Source organism: Chrysemys picta, chromosome 14, assembly GCF_011386835.1.
Source record: "Chrysemys picta bellii isolate R12L10 chromosome 14, ASM1138683v2, whole genome shotgun sequence".
Lineage (NCBI taxonomy): Eukaryota > Metazoa > Chordata > Testudines > Emydidae > Chrysemys > Chrysemys picta.
In genome coordinates, this window is record NC_088804.1 from 41,114,154 (window position 1) to 41,136,473 (window position 22,320).

The 22,320-nt window shown below is 45.1% G+C and overlaps 2 protein-coding genes across 4 annotated transcripts in view; one reads left to right on the forward strand and one right to left on the reverse strand.

Moving 5' to 3' along the window:
• GALNS (galactosamine (N-acetyl)-6-sulfatase) overlaps positions 1-15,109 on the reverse strand; it is a 65,739-nt gene extending 50,630 nt beyond the window's left edge. The window contains exons 1-4 of one of the 3 annotated variants that reach the window (XM_065567339.1): positions 14,864-15,109; positions 7,717-7,840; positions 6,342-6,416; positions 4,432-4,534 (exon numbers count right to left, since the gene is read on the reverse strand). In XM_065567339.1, the coding sequence (XP_065423411.1) occupies positions 4,432-4,534; positions 6,342-6,416; positions 7,717-7,840; positions 14,864-14,968 (407 nt within the window). In that variant the 5' untranslated portion in view covers positions 14,969-15,109. Of the gene's footprint in view, positions 1-4,431; positions 4,535-6,210; positions 6,417-7,716; positions 7,841-14,863 lie in introns of all 3 variants that reach the window. The other 2 variants (XM_005292220.5, XM_005292222.5) reach the window with 2 other exon arrangements.
• Positions 15,034-19,966, forward strand: TRAPPC2L (trafficking protein particle complex subunit 2L). Its single transcript, XM_005292223.5, has 5 exons — positions 15,034-15,174; positions 16,267-16,439; positions 18,616-18,703; positions 18,859-18,938; positions 19,798-19,966. The coding sequence occupies exons 1-5, from the start codon at positions 15,142-15,144 to the stop codon at positions 19,841-19,843; spliced, it is 420 nt and encodes a 139-aa protein (XP_005292280.1). The 5' UTR covers positions 15,034-15,141; the 3' UTR covers positions 19,844-19,966.
• Positions 19,967-22,320: the final 2,354 nt, after the last annotated feature.

The following is a 22,320-nucleotide window of genomic DNA, read 5'->3' on the forward strand; positions in this document are numbered from 1 at the left end:
CAGAGAACTATCCATGACTCCAAAATCTCTTTCTTGAGTGGTAACAGCTAAATTAGACCCCATCATTTTATATGTATAGTTAGGATTATGTTTCCAATGTGCATTCCTTTGCATTTATCAACACTGAGCATAATATGACCATGGAACTCACTGCCCCAGGATGTTACTGAGGCCAAGAACCTGGCAAGATTCAAAGAGGGACTGAAGATTTATAAGGATAACATAAAATTCAAAGAGACAAGGTGGGTGAGATAATATATTTTATTGGACCAACTTTTGTTGGTGAGAGAGACAAGCTTTCAAGCTTACGCAGAGCTCTTCTTCAGCTCTGGGAAAAGTGCTCAGAGTAGGGTAACAGATGTCCTGATTTTATAGGGACAGTCCCGATTTTTGGGTGTTTTTCTTCTATAGGCTCCTATTACCCCTCCACCCCCATCCCAATTTTTCACATTTGCTGTCTGGTCACCCTAGCTCAGAGTGTAACTACAGGGTAGAACAGATAAGGAGTTAACACATGTTGCAAGAGACCATTTGAGGTGAAGCGGGTGGTTAACACCTCCACGATCGAAGGACAAAAGGAGGGTTTGTGTGTGTTCCAGATTGTTATAGTGAGCCATAAATCCAGTGTCTTTATTAAACCCATGATTTTTGGTGTCTAGCAGAGTTATGAATTTAAGCTCCCAGGCTTGTCTTTTGAAGGCATTGTGCAGGTTTTCTTTGTTTGCCCAGCCTCTTCATGGGCCACTTTGAGGAAAAATTTCTGGACAAATGCACCACAAAACCAATGATATATCTGAGATACATTAATGAGATTTTCATCCTCTGGACAGACAACTTAAACTCCCTCAAAGATTACCACTACAACTTCAACAACCAGCACCCATCAAACTTTCTCTAGAACATTCCCACACCAGCACCAACTTCCTGGACACCATGATCAACTTCAACAATGGCGCCCTACAGACAACTACATACAAGAAATCCCCAGATCACCACACCTACCTTCACCAATCCAGTAACCAACCCAAACACACCAAGACATCTGTTATGTATAGTCAGGCACTCAGATACCACAGAATATGCCCCGTCGAGAAAGTCCCGGATACGTACCTCAGCACACTTAAAACTACTTTTACCACACAAGGCCACTCCGCCAGAGAAGTAGATCACATCATGGAATGGGCCACCCAAATACTCAAAAAGAACCTGCTTCAATACAGCAACTGCCCCCCCTCCGCCCAACTGCACACTCCTAGTTGTCACTTACCACCCTGCATTGGAACCCATACAGGGTATCATCAAACAACTATAACCCATACTCGATGTGGACCACATGTTGAAAGAAATCTTTCCTGAACTCCCTCTTCTGGCCTTCAAACAACCCCCCAACCCTGCCAAGCTCATCATCAGAGGCAAGCTCCCTACAGACCAGGACACACCACCTCAAAGCACCACCAACCCCTTCCAGAACAACAGATGGAAAACCTGCAGACATATCTCCACCTGTTGCGATGATCAACACCCCCACAACACACCTTTCAAGATCCATGGTTCCCACACATGCGGATCACAACAGATGGTTTCCTCATCCAGTGCACTAAATGTCCCAATAGCATTTACGTGGGTGAAACCAGTCACTATGCTGTCAAATGAACTCACACAGAAAAATGATAAAAGACAAAAACACCCTATCACCTGTGGGCAAACACCTTTTACAGAACGATCACTCCATATCTGACCTCTCAGTCCTCTGCATAAACACCTTCAAAAGATGAGCCTGGAAGCTTTTAAATTCATAACTCTGCTAGATAGCAAAAATTATGGGCTTAATAAAGACACTGGATTTATGTCTCATTTACAACAATCTGGAACCCACAAACCCTCTTTTCTCCTTCAGTTGTTAACTTCACCTTGAATGGCCTCTTGCAACATGTGTTAATTTCTTATCTTTTTCACCTTGTATTTAACTGAGACACTCTGAGCATCTTTCCCAGCGTTGAAGAGTTCTGCGTAAGCTCAAAAGCTTGTGTCTCTCACCAACAGAAGTTGGTCCAATAAAAGGCCTTATTGAAATTCCGGGAGGCGGAGGGGTGCAACCTTTGGGGAGGAGTCGCAGGACTCAGGACTCAACTGAATATGGGGGACAGCTAAGAAATAACAGAGCAGGGAGTGGAGGTCACAGGTTCAAAACTAGGGACCCAGAAGGGGACATCAAGCAGAGAACCCCGGACAACACCCACTGCTCCTCAAAGCTGTCCAGGGAGCCAGTGGACACCACCCAGAGGAACTCTGCATGGATGAGTGAGCCCAGGGAGGAACAGAAATAGGCCCCACAGATGCAAAGCACCTCCCTATCCAGCATCCTCCTCCTGGTGTTGAAGATGGCTATTTTGGCCAGTGCCAGGAGGAGGTTGACTGAGGTCTCACAACTTTGTGGGGCCACAGACAGGGTGTGCATATATGAAAAGATGTGGGGAAAAGTGCAGCCAGAACCTCAACAGGAGGTTCTGGAGGAGTCAGATTAGGTGCTGCAACCTGGCGCATTCTAGATAGGCGTGCACCAGGATCTATCTCACACTGCAAGAGGGGCGGGCGTTGGGGATGGGGATGAACCACAGTAGGTACAGACCCGTGCTCACGGCTCCATGAAGGAGCCGCCAACTGATATCCCGAGAGGGCCATGAGTCTAGAGTGGCATACAGGCTGGCCCACCGGGGGTTCCTCACCCTCCGCAGGTGGTAGAAAGTCCCACCACTCACCCACCTTCTCTCTAATATCCTGGGACTAACATGGCTATAACAACACTGCAAATAATATTCAGAGTTGTAATAGCAAATACTTAAAAGAGAGGGTTAAAAGAGATATAAAACCTCATGTTTAAGGCTTAAACTAGTCGCTAACCAATCAGGGTTACGATGAAACTTTAATGGGGTCAGATTATCTCACATCTGCAGTTTCCAGTACCCTTCTGTGAAGCAGCTGATGTACAGCAATTCTTAGGTTCACAATGACACTGCATTGTGAGTTCATTTTTACTTTGCTTTTTATTACCCCTAGAAGGTTCTCCAGACTCGCTGCTTTCCAGATAACTATCTGGAACCAATATGTATTTTTGCTGCTTATTTCCTTTCCCTAGCTGTATGAATTTACATTTATTAGCACTGAATGTATCTCATTGCATTCAGCCCACTGATCCGATTTTTCCTGACCATTTTGTTGTTTGGATTTGGGCTACTAAATAATTCACTGTCTTAGGTTAGTTTACTTTCCTTCCAATTTCTGGGTTGCTGGAAAATTTGATCACAGTTGAATCTATACCTTTCTTTATATTGTTAATATTGTTAAATAATACGGATTCCATAACCGACTACCTTAATACTGGTCCCCACTTGAAGGTTGTATTATTAACAATTACTCTGTTGGTTACATGTTATATCCAGTTGGTATCTATGCAGTTTTGAAGTTTATTATTTATGCATTTATTTATTACATAGTACTACTATGAATTGTGAATTACTAGCATGGAGACCTAGAAACCCAATGGGACTCAATCACATCACACAAGTTCTTTATTGCAATTCAGATGTTCTATGCCCGCTGGCTTCTCTTCAACTACTACAATAGTAATCCCATCAAAGCAGCCTATTGTATTTGTTTGGCAGCTCTCCAGCTTTTCCCTCCTACCCTGCACAGGAACCACAGTTGCATTTAGTTGTCAGGTACCTCGCCTGACTGCCATGATTTATTGAAGATTAGGTTCACAAGTTCTGATGTTTCCTTTGCTAAGATCTGGGCCTGCATCCATAAGAGTCAATGGAGTTTTGTCAGTGGCTTCAATGAGAACAGGATCAAGCCCTTAGTCCTTTTAAAATTCTTGGGATGTAGTTCACTCAGATCTTTGGTCAATACTCTCTCACTGTCTATTTATTTACCCTTTGCTCTGCTAGATTAGGCCATCACTCTTCTCTGTAGCTCTGTCTAATATCAGCATGTTTCCTTCATGTGACTGTATCTTCATTTCTATCCTAACATTCTGCTACTCAAAAAAAAAGATGCCTCCGGAGTTTACAAGTCAGACTTATCTGCAGAGGATCAATGATATACAGCAGGGGCCAAAGACAAAAAATTGTAGAGGGCAAGGGAAATGCGCCAACAAAACATCTCTGCGATTTCTGATGAAAATAAGTACAATGTGGTGCTGAATGAAAGCACAAAGGGTTGAGGGTTTGGGGCCTTTTTTTGCTATATCTATCTATAAAACAATAGCACTCTATTCCGAAATTAATCACAGCAGGTGGGAAGGTCCTGCCCAGATTTGAAAAGACAGATGTTTGAGCTTCAAAAGGGTTTTTTGAAACTCTGGTTCTCCCAGTCTCTCCACACTACTAAACCACACACACATACAAACAAGAAATTTCAAGACAAGTTTACCATTTGCCAATGATCTTACTGACATATCCTGCCTTCTTCAGCAATTCTGGAAGCAGCAGCTCAGAACCTGGGATTCCCCCTACTATTTCCTGTGGTGTATAGGCTGTATAAAACAAGAACATGTTTTTTAACTCATCATTAAGGCTAGCAAGCAGGTCAGGAAAACTTATGGACACTCATCCCTAGAAAGCTTATTTGACAGGACCAAAAATTGGGCTAGCTTAATGGTCCAACAATACTGTAGTAAAGGATTCAAATTCTCCAGCCCACCAGGTCTCGGAACAAGCTGACTCAGCAAACTCGCTGCTCCAGGGAAGGGAGCCCTTCACACATGCAGCCTTTGTTGGCTGGAGGGACGGTGTGGATGCAGGTGGCTGTGAGGAGAGCAAGTTGGGACTGTTTGGTTTATACTTTTGCCAAACTGCTTGAAGTTCTCTACAGCTAGTGCATTTTTATAAAAGTCAAAGGATTAGTTAAATAAAGGACAAATGGACTTGCTCAAAGTGCACTGGCTGATCCAAAATAGCGTGTCTCCAATATTTTCTAGTTGAGAACACAGGGCACAACCGCCAGTGAGTTAGGAGATACCCAAGTTCTCCCACTGATGCATAGTGTGAACCGATAGGTAGCTGTAAGTGTGTGCCCAGAATGTGTGGTCTCATAAAGCACCTGTAATATTAGAATTAGACCAACCCAAAGACATTCTGAGCAGGTACATTCCTTCATGGGTGCTGGAGGAGAGCTCTCCTGGCAGGCAGCATCGTGTTATGTAACTCTCCTTGTTTTACTGGCCGGGAGAGGTTTACTTCTGTAAGACTGTATGAGGGGGTGTTTGCCCCACACAAGACTTGAAACCATTAAAAATGGCCAATTAACCTTACATGACAGGCTTCATCTGGCGGAGAGGCAGGGACTACTAAGGCCTAACAGCTGATGAAGCCCTGCTGGGGGAGGAGTTGGGATATGCTTATAAAGAGAGGAAGTTGGTGGGAGGAGAAGGGCTGCAGGGAGGAGCTCTGACATCACTCCCTAGAGAGGACGGCAGTTGGTCAGAGATGAGGAGGTGGCCTAGCGGGGAGTAAGCCCTGGGATCCTGCCTTAGAATACAGACTCTGGCAAGAACCCAAGGGAGGGGTGAAATAGCCACAGGGAGCAGAGGGGTCCAGAAGATAGGGAAGAAAGGCAGGAAAGAGGCCATGGAATTGGCAACAAGGTTGGAGCTGGAGAAGACTGTTGTTGGTGGGCATAGAGTCCCTGGGCTGGAACCCCGAGTAGTGGGCAGGCCTGGATTCCCCTACTGGCCACTGGAAAAGTGGCACTGACTGGCCAGCGGATCAAAAGACTGCCTGAGACACAAAGAGGGAGCTACCTGAGCCCAGAGAGAGAGACCATGGGGTGAGCAACTGAAGGAGGGGGCGTTAGACTGGTCAAGAACTAATCCCCAGATGAAGTACAAGGAGACGCCCCAGCAGTGAGTAGTAAACCCCATGAGAGACTTGATTTTAAACAGCTTGTTCTTAAGCTAAAACGTTAACACCACATCCCATGTGACTTTTCTTCTTTCACTCAATGTTAATTAGCCCACCCAAGGAACCAACATCTCAGCCAGAAGAAGCAAACAGATTAACATCTTAACTTAGGTCTTTTTGCTTAATATGAACATTTGGCGATGTCCTTCCTTTTCAGCATCATGCGCAAGAAGCAATACACTTCACACCTGTTCTTATTAACTGCAGTGGAGCTACATGCCAATCGCTTGTTGTCACTCTGAAAACGTACCTCCTGGAAAACCCATGAAGGTAGAGCACAGAGCCAAATGCCAATATTCAGCCATGCCTGCTGCCAAGCGAAAAGGCAAAGAATAAAGGAAGAAAAAGCATTTCTAGGAGAAGCAGCACTGATGTTCGCACCATTTCTGGCATGGGCATTCGTGGTGTAGAACCCATTCCTGATGGGGAGACGTCCCGTCAACAGCGCTGCTCGTGCTGCAGATAAAACAATCAAAACAAAGAAAGCATGAATAGGGGGTCTTATTTTCTTTATACAAATTCTCTGCTTCAGAGGTCATGTTTTGGCTGATGACAGCATGACGACTGGAGATCGTAGGGAATTTCTGCTATAGATTATTGCTTAGCTGATAAGAGTAATAATCAGCCCAAAGGATCCTAAAGTGATGTACATACTTGGCCAGATTCTGATAACAGCCACACTAGCATAAATCCAAAGTGACACCACTGATGTTAATGGAGTTATTCCAGTTCCACTGAGATTGCAATCTGGCCCTTGTGTGCAGAAAGCAGTTGACCCACTACTGAAACGGGACCACCTCCAGATAGGAAATGCAGCCGCCATTCTGTCCAAGTAACTTTCAACAGCATTTCTGGGGTGAGTATAGGGGAGACACATCTTAATCTAGCTCAGATAAATCAGTTATTTGCTAAACTTACATTCATTATCTTGCCTTGGCAAAACCATTTTATCTACTTCTACAATTAACAAAGGCAAGGTATCCAGCTCTAGCATGACAGAGATCAAGGCTCTGATTCACGAAAGTAGTTAAGCAGATGTTTAACTTTAAGCATCTGCTTAAATCCCACTGAAGTCAATGGGACTTAAGCAGGTGTTTTAGTGCTTTCCTGAATGGGGATGGACTTAAAACATATGGTTACATGTTTTCCCGAATGGAGGCCTCAGAAAGTCTTTATATTTTAGCTGTCAGCTGGCAATCAGACTTGAAGAACCAGACACAGTGACAAAGATGTAAAATCTACATGGGACTCAAATGGCTTTGTCCTTTTTCCCCTCTCTAAATCTCTTAGTGGCTAACAATGACAACAATGGGACGGAACGTGTAGTTGCTCCACGCATGAAAGTCCCAGTCAATGGAAGTTCTGCCTATAGAACAGAATCAAGCCCATTGTGTGCTTCCTTCCTGTTGGATTTCTCCAACAAAGATTTAGATACTGTTTTGTCTGATTGCCCCAAAGAGGGAAGAGATGAAATAATTCAGCTGCAGAGGCCTGAAGGCTAAAACAGAATAAAAATCCTTTAAATGAAGTGTTTTGATGACTAAAATACTGTTTTGTATGAACAGAAGATTGTAGTTTTTCCTCAAGCAAAAAAATGAAAAGGAAGCAAAATGCAAGATGAAAGCTCCAAATCCTAACACTGCTTTAAGGGTAATCACTGGTTTGGTTGCTAGTTTATGTAAGATGCTGGCAAACATCCTGATCTTCCCAGAAGGTGGCAATTTTACATGGTAGTTTAAAGCTGAAGTTTACTTACATGGCGAGCACAGAGGGTTGGCAGTGTAGAAACTTGGGAAGAGCATCCCTTCTGAAGCCATCTGGTCCAAGTTAGGGGTTTCTTTAGAGGGCTCTCCAAACACTCCCAAATCACCCCAACCCATCTGCAGAAAGACCAGACCAAAAAGACAAAAGTCATGTTAGCTTTCTATAAACTACTTTACTACCTTCAGGACCAGAGTAGCACTTTTATTTTTATAAGCTTTTCTATAGTGCTCATCACTATAATATCTGAACACTTCACATACACAATATGAATTTATCCTCACAACCTTTCTGTGAAGTAGGGAAGTATTACTGTCACCATTTACAGATCGAAACTGACAGACAGAGAGAGATTAAGTGACTTGCCCAAGGTGACAAAGGAAATCTATTACAAAACTGGGAACAGAACCCAGATCTCTTCAGTCTCAGTCCAGCATCTTAATTATAAAATTATCCACTGCAGGCCTACATTTCCAAATACTGGATATATGCAATCAGAAATGCACAGTGAAGATCGAAGTAAAAAAGTAGGGTTGCAAAATAACGGAGGGCATTGGGGGGGTATAGTTTAAAAGCAAAGCTCAGGAGAGAAGTGCGCCATTATCACATCAGTTCTCTTGGCCAGTGTGCCAGAGGATGGCCTTACCATAGCGTGGCTAATGTGACCACACAGCTCCTGCTAAGGAGCCTATTTTGTGCCAAAAAGGGAGCTTTAGAAAATTACCAACCTATCTGGCTAATTTCAATACTGAAAAATAAAACTGAAGCAAAAAGGGAGCAACTTACTGAGCAATTAGGCGCTGTGCCTGCATACTCTGCCTTAAATATTCAAAAGCTTTCTTTACTACAGTCACGTATCAGATGGGCAAAAGAAATGCAGAGGACATAATACATCTAGATATTGGGAAAGCTTTCGATGCCGTCCCACTTGAGAGTCTAATAGAGACATCAGAACGAGGCGGTTTGGACAAGAATGCTGCAGCATAGATACAGAGCTGGCTGACGGAGCGTGAGCGGAGAGCAACGAAATGGTACAACCTAAAACCAAGAGGTGGGATTGAGAAGCGTTCCAAAGGGGTCAGTGTTGAGTTCCATATTGCTCAGTATCTTTACCAGTGATAAGGAAGGAGAAAAGAACAGTCTAGCCATCAAATTCACAGACACAACGGAGGAGGCACAGATACGTCAGTAAGATCAGAGAAATAGGCAAAAGCCCAAGGGAGGGTATTATTTTTATTACCGTAGCACCCAGAAGCTCCAATCAGGGCCTGTGCCCCATTATGCTTGGTGCTGTACAAAGATATATGGAGAGATTATCCCTGCCCCCAAAGGTCTTTAAATATAGAAAAAAATTAAAGTTCACTTGGGAGAAAATAATCCTGAATATGAAATGGCAAACATAGGTGGGCAGCTACATCAAGTCATCACAAGGCAGCCAGGTAGGTGATAGCTGTGAGTTGACACACCACCTCTGTCCATAGACACCCTCAATTAGCTTTCTGAGAAGCTCAAAACTACATGCAACACATTCCTGCCAAGAAAGAATCCAAAGAAATAAATGCAGATCTTCGAAGAGAAGCTACCTGAGGGGATACTGCCAACTTAAAAATCCTATGTTGTAAACAAATACATTTATTTAACTATGTTACTAACACCATCATAGATGGTTAAAGGCAAATAATTTTAAGACTAATTCATCTGTGATTATTTTTGCTCTTTATTTAATTTGTTTTTCTTTGCATTTTTCTCACTATGGGCACTGAAAATTAATGAAGTCGGCTTCCTTCTTATTGTTTGTTTCATTTTGAAGCTCTTAGTGGTGCAACGTTTGGATTTTAACTAGGGCTGTCGATTAATCGCAGTTAACTCACCCAATTAACTCAACAAAAAATTAATCGCAATTAATCGCAGTTTTGAAATTTATTAAATACTGTATTTTGGATGTTTTTCTACATTTTCTCATACATATTGTATTCTGTGTTGTAACTGAAATCAAAGTGTATATTATTTTTGATTACAAATATTTGCACTGTAAAAATGATAAACAAAAAATAGTATTTTTCAATTCACCCATACAAGTACTGTAGTGCAATCTTTGTCGTGAAAGCGCAACTTACAAATGTAGATTTTTTGATACATCACTGCACTCAAAAAAATGTAAAACTTCAGAGCCTACAAGCCCACTCAGTCCTACTTCTTGTTCAGCCCTCTTCTTATTTACAATGTCACCAGAAAGTGAGAACAGGCATTTGCATGGCACTTTTGTAGCCCGCATTGCAAGGTATTTACGTGCCAGATATGCCAAACATTCGTATGCCCCTTCATGCTTCGACCACCATTCCAGAGGACATGCTTCCATGCTGACGATGCTCGTTAAAAAAATAATGCGTTAATTAAATTTGTGACTGAACTCCTTGGGGGAGAATTATATGTCCCCTGCTCTGTTTTACCCGCAGGCTACCATATATTTCATGTTATGGCAGTCTCGGATGATGATCCAGCATATGTTCATTTTAAGAACACTTTCACTGCAAATTTGACAAAATGCAAAGAAGATACCAATGTGAAATTTCTAAAGATAGCTACAGCACTCAATCCAAGGTTTAAGAATTTAAAATGCCTTCCAAAATCTGAGAGGGACAAGGTAGGGAGCATGCTTTCAGAAGTCTGAAAAGAGCAACATTCCAATGCAGAAACTACAGAACCCGAACCTCCAAAAAAGAAAATCAACTTTCTGCTGACTCAGATAATGAAAATGAACATGCATTGGTCCGCACTGGTTTGGACTGTTATCGAGCAGAACCCGTCATCATCATGGACACATGTCTCCTGGAATGGTGATTGAAGCATGAAGGGACATATGAATCTTTAGCACATCTGGCACATAAATATCTTGCAACACCAGCTACAACACTGCCATGAGAACACCCGTTCTCACTTTCAGGTGACGTTGTAAACAAGAAGCAGGCAGCATTATCTCCTGCAAATGTAAACAAACTTGTTTGTCTGATCGATTGACTTAACAAGAAATAGGACTGAGTGGACTTGCAGGCTCTAAAATTTTACACTTTTATTTTTGAATGCATTTTTTTTGTACATAATTCTACATTTGTAAGTTCAACTTTCATGATAAAGAGATTGCACTACAGTCCTTGTATTAGATGCACTGAAAAATACTATTTCTTTTGGTTTTTTTACAGTGCAAATACTTGTAATCAAAAATAAATATAGAGTGAACACTGTACACTTCGTATTCCATGTTGTAATTGAAATCAATACATTTTAAAATGTAGAAAACATCCAAAACTATTTAAATAAACGGTATTCTATTATTGTTCAACAGTGCGATTAATCGCGCAATACTTTTTTTTAATCGCGATTACTTTTTTAAAATCACTTGACAGCCCTAATTTTAACCAGTTTCTGAAAGTGTGCTGAACATGGTTTGTCCTTGTCCACACTTGCAGCTGCACTCTGTTCTGCACTGGTTCAACCACACCCATTGCTGACACCAAGGGATATTTTTGTAGCATAAACAAGGCTTTGGTGACAATGACTCTTCAAAAGGAGAAGCCACTTATTTCAGGTTAAGGGTGGAACAAGAAGAAGTAATACCCTGAAAATTCAAGTGAGAAATTCAGAAACATTTTCCAACAGTGTGATCAGTTAGTCAATGGAATAATTTTCCAAAGGCAATAACTGAATCACAGTCATTAGGGGTGTTGATGAGTAGACTTCTAGAAAAAATGCATAGGTGCTTAGCTCCTGATCCCACAAAGACTTACATACATGCTTAACTTTATGCATCTGAGTAGTCCCATTTGTCTTCAATAAGACTATTAATGGGTGTGAAGTTAAATTCATGCACAAGTTTTTTTTTTGCAAGATAGGAGCCTTAGTGAGTATGCTTACCCTGCAATTAGAAACCTGTGGCTAGCCCATGGCAGCTGACTCAGACTTGTGGGCTTTGAGCTAAGGGGCTGTTTAACTGCAATGTAGACGTTGGGGCCCAGCCTGAAGCCTGGGCTGTAGAAGCGTGCGAGATGGGAGGGTCCCAGAGTGCCGGCGCCTGAACCTCTACATCGCAATTAAACAGTCCCGTAACCCAAACCCTGCAAGCCCAAGAGAGCTGGCACAGGCCAACAGCAGGTGTCTAATTGCAGTGTAGACATAGCCAGCGTAGACTGGGGCAGTAACGCACTAATGCAAACACAGTATTCAGGGCCCAGGTACTCCTCTCCACCTCTTTATAACTTTTACATAAAATCTGGAAAGGGCTTGAAAGGGAACATCAGAGCATTCCAATTTTCAGAATACAAGTGAAGATTTTTAATCTGATAAAGAAACAATGACTGGTATCAGATAAAATTTCATTCAAATAGTTAACCCAAGTTCCAAGAACGCTCCCAAAACACTGGCACTAAACAAATACCATTGTAAAGAATTTTTAATATTTATCATGCGTAAGCTGTTCTAAGGGTGAATAATGAACCGATTATGCACCTTATTCCACGTGGGCAGACCCCTGTGCTCGCACGGAGCCCTGTTGACTTCAATGGTGTTGGTTCAGCAGTTTGGCCACATGGAGTAGTCTGCAAGACTGAGACCTTGCAAACCCAATCTTTAAGCACTCTTTTTTTTTTTCCTCCCATTTCTGGCCTTCATTCATATTACTGTGTCCCATTGATTATCCTAACTCCACCAAGTTTCTGCGATGCCCATTATATCAATATCCTCATTTAATACAAGGCACTCTAGTTCACCCATCTTATTATTTAGACTTCCATCACTGGTATATAAGCATTTTAAAAACTTGTCACTTTTTAGCTGTCACCCATTACATCATGACAGGTTTAGTGGTAGCCGTGTTAGTCTGTATCAGTAAAAACAACGAGGAGTCCTTGTGGCACCTTAGAGACTAACACATTTATTTGGGCGTAAGCTTTCGTGGGCTCAAACCCATTTCATCAGATGCATGCAGTGTAAAATACAATAGGTGGGTATAAAAATACAGCACATGAAAAGATGGGAGTTGCCTTATCAAGTTGGGGGGGGGGGGAGGGAGGTCAGTGCTAATGAGGCCAATTCAATCAGGGTGGATGTGGCCCATTCCCAACAGTGGGCAAGTAGGTGTGAGTATCAACAGAGGGAAAATTATTTTTTGTAGTGACCCAGCCATTCCGTCTTTATTCATGCCTAATTTGATGGTGTTTGCAAGTTTGCAAATTAATTCCAGTTGTGCAGTTTCTCACTGAAGTCTGGTTTTGAAGTTTTTTTGTTGAAGAATGGCCACTTTTAAGTCTGTTATTGAGTGTCCAGCATAGAGACTGTCCGGTTTGACCAATGTACATAGCAGAAGGAGGGGCATTGCTGGCAACTGAATGAGACTTTTTTTCATTTGACTGTTTCTCATCAGATCCTACCTGTATTTTATCTTCCATACTCTCCTCCTTATTAGGACATAGGGCAGTGGTTCTCAAACTTTTGTACTGGGAACCCCTTTCACAAAGCAAGCCTCTGAGTGCGACACCCCTTATAAATCAAAAAAGCTTTTTAACATATTTAACACCATTATAAATGCTGGAGGCAAAGTGGTGTTTGGGGTGGAGGCTGACAGCTTGCGACCGCCCCAAGTAATAACCTGCAACCCCCTGAGGGGTTCTGACCCCCAGTTTGAGAACCCCTGACATAGAGAATCTCCATTGGTAGATCTTCCCCTAAGGGATGTCTCTGTCCGAACCATATACTTCTCCGCATCTGTCAGCTTTCCCCCAGCCCTTAGTTTAAAAGCTGCTCTATGACCTTTTTAATTTTAAGTGCCAGCAATCAGGTTCCATTTTGGTTTAGGTGGAGCCCATCCTTCCTGTATAGGCTCTCCCTTTCCCAAAAGTTTCCCCAGTTCACCCCTCCACCCTATACTATCGTCTCATCCAAGCAGGCAGGTGACAACCCCCTCCCCAGCCTCCACCACCCCCAGTGAACCACCCCCCCCTCAGCCTCCACCACCTCCCCGTGACCAGCCCTCCACCTACACCACCAGGGAAACCCCTCCCCAGCCTCCACCACCCACAGTGAAACCCCCCAGCCTCCACCACTATCCATGACCAGCCCCCCACCTACAGCACCAGTGAACCCCCCCAGCCTTCACCACCCCTGGTGACCAGCCCCCCACCTACACCCCCAGTGAACCTCCCCCAGCCTCCACCACCCCTGGTGACCAGCCCCCCACCTACACCCCCAGTGAACCCCCTCCCCAGCCTCCACCACCCCTGTGACCAACCCTCCACCTACACCCCCAGTGAATCCCCCAGCCTCCACCACCCCTGTGACCAACCCCCCACCTACACCCCCAGTGAACCCCCCCAGCCTCCACCACCCCCCGTGACCAGCCCCTCACCTACACCCCCAGTGAACCCCCCCAGCCTCCACCACCCCCTGTGACCAGCCCCCCACCTAAACCTCCAGGGAACCCCCCCAGCCTCCACCACCCCTGGTGACCAGCTCCCCACCTACACCCCCAGTGAACCCCCCCAGCCTCCACCACCCCCTGTGACCAGCCCCCCACCTAAACCTCCAGGGAACCCCCCAGCCTCCACCACCCCTGGTGACCAGCTCCCCACCTACACCCCCAGTGAACCCCCCCAGCCTCCACCATTCCCCGTGACCAGCCCCCCACCTAAACCTCCAGGGAACCCCCCCAGCCTCCACCACCCCTGGTGACCAGCTCCCCACCTACACCCTCAGTGAACCCCCCCAGCCTCCACCATTCCCCGTGACCAGCCCCCCACCTACACCTCCAGGGAACCCCCTCCCCAGCCTCCATCACCCCCCATGACCAGCCCCCCACCTACACCCCAAGTGAACCCCCTCCCCAGCCCCCACCACCCCCCGTGACCAGCCCCCCACCTACATCCCAAGTGAACCCCCTCCCCAGCCTCCACCACCCCCGTGACCAGCCCCCCACCTACACCCCCAGTGAACCCCCCCAGCCTCCACCAGCCCCCGTGACCAGCCCCCATCTACACCCCCAGTGAAACCCCCCCAGCCTCCACCACCCCGACCAGCCCCCATCTACACCCCCAGTGAAACCCCCTCAGCCCCCCCCCAACGACAGAGTGCCCCTCCCCCGCTCACTCACTCACATCGTCCATGAGCAGGATGAGGAGGTTGGGGGGCCCGCTGCGCTCGGCGCCCCCCGCGCTCAGGGCCCAGCACAGGCACAGGGACAGCAGCAGGCGCCTCTCCATGGCAACCGGCGCCACGAGCCCACTCCCCCCGCCTCCTTGCCTGGCGGGAGCGGGACCGGGTCACGTGAGCCCGTCGCACCGGAGAGTCACATGACCTGAAGCTCGCGCGCCGGAGGTCGGAGGAGGAAGCGTCCGCCTGATCACGTGATAGGGGAGGGGCGCCGGCGTCCAAGATGGCGGTGTGCATCGCCGTGATCGCCAAGGAGGTGGGGGCGGGGCGCGCTGCGGCCAGGGCAGGGAGGGGGCGCTGGGCGGGGGCAGGAGTAATAGGGTGCGGGTCTTTGGGGCAGGAGCAGTAGGGGTGGGCCATGGGGCTAGGCAGGGGGTGGGAGCAGTAGGGGAAGGGGGCTGGGTTGGGGAAGGGGGCAGGACTCAGAAGTAATAGGGTGCGGGTCCTGGGGGCAGCAGCAGTAGGGGTGGGCCAAGGGGGAGCTGGGTTGGTGGGCAGGAGCAGTAGGGGTGGGCCAAGGGGGAGCTGGGTTGGTGGGCAGGAGCAGTAGGGGTGGGCCATGGGGGGGCTGGGTTGGTGGGCAGGAGCAGTAGGGTGGGCCATGGGGGGGTTGGGTTGGTGGGCAGGAGCAGTAGGGGTGGGCCATGGGGGGGCTGGGTTGGTGGGCAGGAGCAGTAGGGTGGGCCATGGGGGGGCTGGGTTGGTGGGCAGGAGCAGTAGGGGTGGGCCATGGGGGGCTGGGTTGGTGGGCAGGAGCAGTAGGGGGAGGGGGCTGGGTTGGAAGATGGGGGAGGAGGCAGGAGCAGTGGGCGGGTTGGGGTGGGGGCAGGAGGACTGATTTGAGAAGCTCAGGAGCGGTAGGGAAGCAGTGGTGCTGGGTTGAGGGGAGGCAGGGAGCTTGTTTAGAGGCTGGCATAGGGGTTGGTGGAGCAGGGGTTGGGAAGCCCCAGGTTTTTGTCACTCTGTGGGAGCCCTTTATGGACTTTCTTCCAGGAAGGATGATTCCGATGAGATGACCAAATGAGCTGGGACAGTCTCACCTAGGGGGATGGATGGATCACTCGTTACCTTTGTGTTTTTAGAAAATGTAAACCTGGCAATAGTCCTCTTCTAAAGACTGTTAATAGTAGAGGATAAAGCTAGATCTGCAGTATAAATACATGTTGCGCTATACAAGTGTAGACCAGTGGCATTCTGTGATGTCTTTAAATAGAATTTGTGGTTAAAAATAGCTAGTTTTTAAATAATAGCAGTTTGCATCCTCAGAGCACTACACTTACAAGTGCTAATCTATTCGGGCACAGAATAGGTAGCCCCAGTTAGCACAATTTGTCGTCATTCTTTCTAGAACTATCCCCTGTACATCCGAAGCATCCCAACAGAAAATGAACTGAAGTTCCATTATACAGTGCACACTTCCCTAGATGTTGTGGATGAAAAGATCTCTGCCATGGGGAAGGCCCTTGTGGATCAGAGAGAGCTCTATCTGGGACTTCTGTACCCAACTGAAGACTACAAAGTGTATCTTTAATGCCTGACAGGTGTGCTCTATAGGGCCTGTTCCTACAATCCGTCCTTATTCAGTCAGAACTCCACTGATTTCTCTAAGCAAGGAATGCAGCGTTAGGTTTTAAAAGTATCTGTCTTCCAGTTCTAGAATTTACCATTGTTTTCATTTGACATTGTAGCTGTAAATCCTGTGTTGTGAAATAACCACTGTGCAGTTTGATTTTTAATGGGCAAGTGTGCTGAGGATTAGTATGCATATATCTCATAGATTTTGGTACTTTCATTTGTCCAAAACAACCTGAGAGAGAGTGCTTAAAGGGACACTGTCTGTTAACATTTTGTGAAAACCAGTGTTTTGGAAACTTAAGACCAGTAGAAATGTTTCCTCCCTTCAAGAAAAAAACAACAATGAAAACGGTTGCTTTTTAAAGTGTTTGAAACACAAACACTGCAGCAAGAAAAAACCTAGAAATGAAACCTTTAAATGGACAACCATCCCTTTTGCTGCTCGTTGTAAAACTAGGTTGTTAAAAGGAATGTAAATAGCCAATGAGTGTTGCAAAAGGTGAAGATTAAAAGGGGTCAGAGCCTTGGCTGGTGTGAATCAGTAATTCCACTGAAGTCAGTGAAACTATGCTGATATACAGCAGCTGAGCATCTGGTCCTGTATTTTTACATTTATTTTTTAGAAACCCTTCACTTCAAATATTAATTTTTATACCACAGTATCTGTGATCGTTAAGGGGGTATTGGCATCTGACATTCAGCATCCATACAGCTGAACAATGCAATTATGGGTTTATATATTCTTAGCTTGGCCCCAGTCCTGCAAGCTGCTCTGCACAGGCAACCACTGTGGCTTTTTGAAGCCACATTGAAGGCACTGTGGCAACGTGCATTGGTCTATTCACACAGAGCAGTTATTTCAAAACACAGGATTTGCTGCTGCAGTGTCATATAGAAGCCCTGGTCCTAAGGGTTGTTTAGCTGTGTTTTTGTCTGAATAGTATCAGTTCTGTTTATTCTTGGCCCTGTCTCTTAGGGCAGGTCTACACTAGAAGCGCTACATCGATGCAGCTGCTATAGCATGTCTGCTGAAGACTCTGTATGCCAACGGGAGAGCTCTCTCCTGTCGGCACAATTATTCCACCTCCTCAAGAGGCGGAAGCTATGTCGGCGGGAGAGCATAGCACCAGTGTAGACAATGCGTAGGTCAATCTAACTTGCATCACTCAGGGAGGGTGTCTTTTTTCACACACCTGAACAGCACACGTTAGATCGACTTAAGCAGTAGTGACCTACTCTTCCTGTCTGCAATGAGGAAGTTTGGTGCATCTGAAGCTAGCTATGATTTGATCAGATTTCACAATTTATAAATATAGTATCTAGTTCTTCACTTAGCTAAAATTATGACAACTTGTCTGTGACTGAGGCAGCGGAATTGGACCTCCTCTGGTAATGCTGCTGAAGGTGGTAAGACTGCAGAAGCTTTCACAGATACAAAGTTGGTATTTCAGGACTGCAGCTATACCTGATAATTATGAGACTAGTTGATCTTTTAACATTTCTGTGGCTGGCCTTCTGCTTCCCTTTTAATCACATGGATTGAAACTTTCTGACTAATGTACCTGACAGCAGATATCCATGGCTTCATAATCCTGCTGCTAACTTTGAAGGTTCCATATTGTAACAGTGCTGTTGAGTGATTACTGAGTCAGTGATATTAGCTACCCGAATGGGCATGGCTGCAAAGAATAATCAGAACTCTTTGATGAAGGGGGGGTTCTTGAGGGCCAAAGAAATTATCATCAAAATGACTGATGATTGAAGGCCATTTATGCCATTACTGAACAGTAATACATGCCTTGGGAGGCAGGCAAAGTAGCAGCTGTCTAAAAATACAACCTGTCATAACTCTTTCTAGTTATAAATCTTTATACAAACAGCCCTCTCTATGCTTGTGAAGCTAAGTTATCATCCTTTCAGAAATGGTAACACTAAGGTAGAAAATAAGTCCAATTTCTAGGACCCATCCCTTGCTTAGCTCATCTAGACATGGATTATATTGTGACCAATTTGAGGGTGACATCCACTTGTAAATTTTTCTTTTGACTGTACTCAAGTCTTATTTTAGTTGCTTTTCCAGGCATTTGTGTGTCAAAAATGTGTTCCTTAATCAACTGCACAGATATGGCTACGTGACAAATTCCAAGGTGAAGTTTGTTATGGTGGTAGATTCTTCAAACACAGCACTTCGAGACAATGAGATCCGCAGCGTAAGTGCAGGAAATCAGAATGTAACTTGCCAGATCAGTATTTTTGTTCCTTCCACTTATTCATAAAATGCTGAGAAGCCAAGAAACAAACAACCCCTCCCCCCAACAGTAATTTTCTAGGTTTTAATTAAAAACAAACCATGATCTTTTTTCAGATGTTCCGAAAGCTGCATAATTCATACACAGATGTAATGTGCAACCCCTTTTATAACCCTGGGGACTGCATTCATTCCAGGTGAGTGAGCTGCTTCCACTAATCCTTTTGATTTTGTTGCCTTTCTGGGACATGCAGAGCTATTAGGATTTAGCTCTTAAGAATGTAACTTCTGTGAGTGATCAGTTTAAAGCTGGGAGCTGCAAACTCCTTTCCAAAAACATGCAGCTGTACTCTCTTTGGACTACTTCTACCTAATAGAAAATTTGCCATTGCACCATCCTCATTAGAGGCTACATTTAACGTTCTCCCACAGACTTCACACTCATTAGTAGCTCTATGAACTGATATTAGAGATGCTGACTCAGGAACCTGGGGTTACTTAAAAAAGTTACCAATGGATCTTACTTAAACATTCTTTTTATTGAAACGTGGGGGATAATACTTTGTCAAGAGCCTTGTCCACTGGACACCTCTAAATAGGCAGGCTGTCGCTTTCGAAAATTCAGCCTCTGTAGAAGAGTATGGATGAGGAGACTATTTCCAGAATGCATAATTCTCAAAACAGTTGACAGGACAGTGCCCATCTTTTCATATTCAAAATCTTTTTATGGGACCAATGAGTGTTGTTCCCCTCCCACCATCATTGCATATGCAAAAGCAAATTCTCTATTCTTACCACTAAAATGACTAATCTACTGACAGGCAAGAACCACGGTTACTTCAGCTTTATTAGAAGGAAAGTAATTGTTTGTGAAATGCATTGCGCCAGTGGTAAGGAATGAAATATTTATTGTCAAGCCTGTGGGAAGTTACCATTAAAAATGCTTAAATAGAAGTTATGTCCTACCTACTAACTGAAGAGCTTCTTTGTATAAGAGATCTCAGTGTGGTGGACTGTCTTCTCTTCCTTTAATATTTCGTACTCTTCCTTCTCTAGGGCCTTTGATAATATGGTGACCTCCATGATGATGCAGGTGTGCTGAAGCTCCAGCTATTCTCTTTGTGTTTGAGAACATTCTCCATTGTACAGAAGTGTATCTAGGAAGCTGTGTGTATATATAGTCTTTAAACTTGTTCTGTGTAAAATAAACCTACTGCTGTTTGGATCTATGTCTGCTGGTGTTCTTGTGGCCAGTCACGCTGTGGAGCGTGGCACAACTTGCTTAGTAGAATATAGGCTTTGCGTTTAACTAGTATGGAAGGGTCTCTTGCTCCTCCATAAAGACAAAGGTAGTGAGCTATTGATCACTGTCCGTGTCCGACCTCAGTAAAGCCCAGGGCTGCATGTTAAATTGCACACACAGTTGTCTGCCCAAATTGCATGCAGGGTTGAGCGTGTAAGTGGATGCAGCTGTATGGTAGATGTGCAACCTTGAGATGCTTCTGTAAAAATCTGCCCCTAACTTATGCTTGAAATAGCTGTGCCTGGTGCAGTCTGAGCGGAGACCAGCAGCCAGCTCAACTGTTCAGCAAAATAGACATCTAACGCAGAGTGGGAATGGCAAATTTAGGTCGACCCCACTCTTGGGAGAGTTGAAATGAACTGGTTTACTGCTCTGATCAGGACTGGGACCACCTCTTCTTGCTAGAGCAGTGTGCATACTGCTGCTGTATGCAGTTGTTAAATCGAGTCAGAAGAGGCCCCACTGGCTTGAACAGATCAGTTCAGGCAGAACGTGGACCAGCCTTTTCTGCTCATTGCCACTTACAACGCTGGGTTCCCTGAGCTGCAGCCAGAGCATGCTGTTCTTTCCTGACACTGTTTTAAACTAAACCAAGTCTGGCTCCTTAGCCATGTTTCCTCATTGTGGGAGGAGTGTCCAGTGAGGTGGGCACAGACTGACGCCTGTAACTATCAAAGCAAAAAAACTATTACTTGTAAAGAGGTGACAGCTTCAGGTGCTTAGTACAACAGGGCCCATCACTGGATACTCACACCCCAAGCAGCTGCACCCTTCCCAACACACCTGGCTTCATTTTACCCAAGGCACAGATTGCCAAGGTCACACAAGATGGCTGGGGCAGAGCCAGTAATTAGACCCAACTTTCCAGTAACCCCATCCAGTGCCTTCACCTAATCCCCTCCTTCATGGGGGGAGAGTGCTAAGTGATCCACATGGCATTAAGTAGGGGTCGTGTGCAAGAGTCTACTCAAACCATACAGGGGTATTTTCTTTAGTGCATGCAAACCTGCCTGAAATTTGACCAGTAATTGCAAATTTGACCAGTGTTTGCAATTACACCCAGTTTGTGGTTCTATAACAGCTATGGAGGATGAGGTTTTTTAGCCACATTAAACTGAAGTGTTTAGTGTTTGATGTTACAAAGCAGGTTACTGACCCTCTACTTTTTCTTGTTTTGTCTCATCTTCACTTTTATCTCCAGCAGCTTGGCAGTCCTTCATACTATACTGGGGCATTAGAACCACCTATGCAGGTACCTAGTCTGTGTTCTTAGAATCACAGAATATCAGGGTTGGAAGGGACATCAGGAGGTATCTAGTCCAACCCCCTGCTCAAAGCAGGACCAATCCCCCAGACAGATTTTTGCCCCAAATCCCTAAATGGCCCCCTCAAGGATTGAACTCACAACCCTGGGTTTAGCAGGCCAATGCTCAAACCACCGAGCTATCCCTCCCCATCTGCATTTCCACAGCCCCAGAGACATGCATGCTGCTTTAATCAAATTAATCCAGACATAACTCATTCCACTTTAAGATCAAAGCCCAAGAAAGTCCTATGGTAGCAGAAAAATAGCCACCCTGAGGGCAGAGATAATAGTGTGCATTGTATTTCCCGTTCCAATTTGTCATTGCATCAGTCTAAGCCCATTGTACGGATCACGTCAGACTCTCATTGCTCTGTGCATGAACATACACATACGGGAGTGGCTGGCAGAAGGGACCGTAACATGACGATCCTGTTTTGGCCAGAAGAGAAACAGGGTGTGTTAGGGAATTCTCTGTTCATTTTCTGGACTACATTGAGGATTGCACACTAACCCCACTAATCCCTGTCTAACATCCATTAGTCTCCTGTTTTCTTCCCTCAGAATAGGTGAAAGGTTGAAATAAACATACAAACCTGCCAAAGGCAGTAGGCATTTGAACAAATTAAGGTGAGTTCTTAAATGGAAATCAGATTAGAAGCAGGTATATGCACCAAAACAAAGGACTGTACCTATCTCAACAAGGTGTATCCTACCCACAGGATGCAAGGTGTTGCAAGCTATTACTAGATCAGACTTACCAGTACAGGTACACTAGATGGGAGACCTATCCTGAGGCTGGATGGTAGTAGTAAATTCAGGGCATCTAGCACAATGCCAGTGTAACAACCATTACAATAGAATACAACATGGATAGGTTGCCCTGGTTATAAAGGATTCTAGAGTCAAAGATTCCAAGGCCAGAAGGGACCTTTGTGATCATCCAATCTGACCTCCTGTACACCCCAGGCCA

Coding starts and splice junctions, on each gene's coding strand:
- TRAPPC2L (XM_005292223.5), top strand. CDS start 15,142: ATGGCGGTGTGCATCGCCGTGATCGCCAAGGAG. Junction 15,175..16,266: donor TCGCCGTGATCGCCAAGGAG/GTGGGGGCGGGG, acceptor CATTCTTTCTAG/AACTATCCCCTGTACATCCG. Junction 16,440..18,615: donor CCAACTGAAGACTACAAAGT/GTATCTTTAATG, acceptor TCAACTGCACAG/ATATGGCTACGTGACAAATT.